The sequence below is a fragment of the Porites lutea genome, chromosome 8 (assembly GCF_958299795.1).
Source record: "Porites lutea chromosome 8, jaPorLute2.1, whole genome shotgun sequence".
NCBI lineage: Eukaryota > Metazoa > Cnidaria > Anthozoa > Scleractinia > Poritidae > Porites > Porites lutea.
In genome coordinates, this window is record NC_133208.1 from 6275889 (window position 1) to 6277564 (window position 1676).

Consider the following 1676-nt stretch of genomic DNA (forward strand, 5'->3'; position numbering starts at 1 on the left):
GTCATTCGCAGGTATAAGGAACTGACTACCTTTTTGTAGATCAAAACCATATCTCACACGCGCCAGGAGTAAGAGGATTAAATGTTGCGTCCAGTTGGAGGACACATTAAAAAAAGGTTATGGAAACCGAATTATGAAAAGAGCAAGTAAGTGAATTTAACGTTAGTAGTGTTGTTTATGTTAATATTTTTGTTTTATTTGTTTGTTTGTTTGTTGTCAAATACCTAATTCCCAAGAACGATTGAAGCTTATACTTTTAAGGTATTGCGCGCAGACATCTCGAGAAGTAAGAGGCCTTTGCAAGCAGGCCAGTTTGTACAAATCAGGTGCCTTGTTTTAACTTTCTTTTTCACACCGATGTGAAAATTTTTTCCCCGAAAATAAAATTGAAAAGGAAGCGAAACAAGGCTTCAGGAAATTTTAGATAATTTCACATATGTTACTTTCTCATGATATCTTTAAAAAATAACTGTTATTACAATCTTTGGAATAAACAAAAATGACGACATTTTTTTTTCAAAATCACAGTCGGCGTTTTTGTTACTGTTTATAAGAACCAAATTTCCGTCCACCAAGTGAAAGAAAAGAAATTGCATACATTGTCCAAAGAAAACTTTAATAATATTCGTCCGTCAGCTGTAAAAGCACATAAATTGAAGAAGGTTTTGACATGTAAGGTTACTTTACTTATTACCTTTAGGCAAAGCATATGATTTACCGCGATTTCACCGACAAAAATGAGCTTCCCTCCAGTGATAGCAGCCTTCCATGCACTTTTCGATGTGATCGGTCTTCCTGGTAATTTGTTGGTCATAGTGACGATCATCTTGGAATCAAGATTTCATGTGATGCGATATATTTTACTGGCAAGTCTCGCTTTGTCAGACTTTCTGCTGTTGGTCCTAGTCAGCTCATTCCGCATCAAAAGCATAGCGCAAGAACATTGGTTATATGGCCAAACAATGTGTTATCTCAACTCATTCTTCATAAGATACCTTTATATCAACACGGTCCTTCACTTGCTCGCAGTGTCTTATGATCGATACCTAGCGATAGTCAAGTCGCCTTTGACTTACGATGGCACCATTACAAAAACCAAAGTGGTGTGTATGTTTCTTATCTGGATAATTCCGATTCCACTTTCCATCGGTCCATTCCTCGGTTGGGGAAAGTACGTATACAACCCAGAGGTGTTCTTCTGCGAGCAGGGATGGGCTGAGAATAGTGAGTCGTATAGAGCAGGAAGAGTCGTTTTCCCGACCGCGACCCTTGTTATACCATTTCTGATCATTGTATTACTAAACGCGTCAGTGTATAAGACGGCGAAAAGGCAGATAAACGCTATTGAAGTTCAAGTGGGTGGCCCTGTCGATGCTGAAAACCCTCAACAGCAAGAGATCGTATCGAGACGACTAAGAGATCGCAAAGCAGCTGTGGATGTATCCATTATCATCGCCGCATTTTTGGTGTGCTTTCTTCCCGTCTGGGTCACAGGCATTTGTCGTCAGTTCGTCCCAGGAATCGATATTCCTGCCCAAGCAGTTCTTTCTACAACGTGCATTTTCTTCCTCAGTGCAATATGCAACCCGATTATCTATTCCATCCGTAAAAGAGAATTCCGTAAAGCGGTGAAGAAAATGTTCCGATCGATTGGAGTTTGTCTATATATATTCTAA

The 1676-nt window shown here is 39.4% G+C and overlaps 1 protein-coding gene across 1 annotated transcript; it reads left to right on the plus strand.

Moving 5' to 3' along the window:
- Window positions 1-737: 737 nt before the first annotated feature.
- Window positions 738-1676, plus strand: LOC140945145 (5-hydroxytryptamine receptor 4-like). Its single transcript, XM_073394207.1, has one exon. It carries the CDS (start codon window positions 738-740, stop codon window positions 1674-1676), a length of 939 nt encoding a protein of 312 aa, XP_073250308.1.

Coding starts and splice junctions, on each gene's coding strand:
- LOC140945145 (XM_073394207.1), top strand. CDS start 738: ATGAGCTTCCCTCCAGTGATAGCAGCCTTCCATGCACTTTTCGATGTG.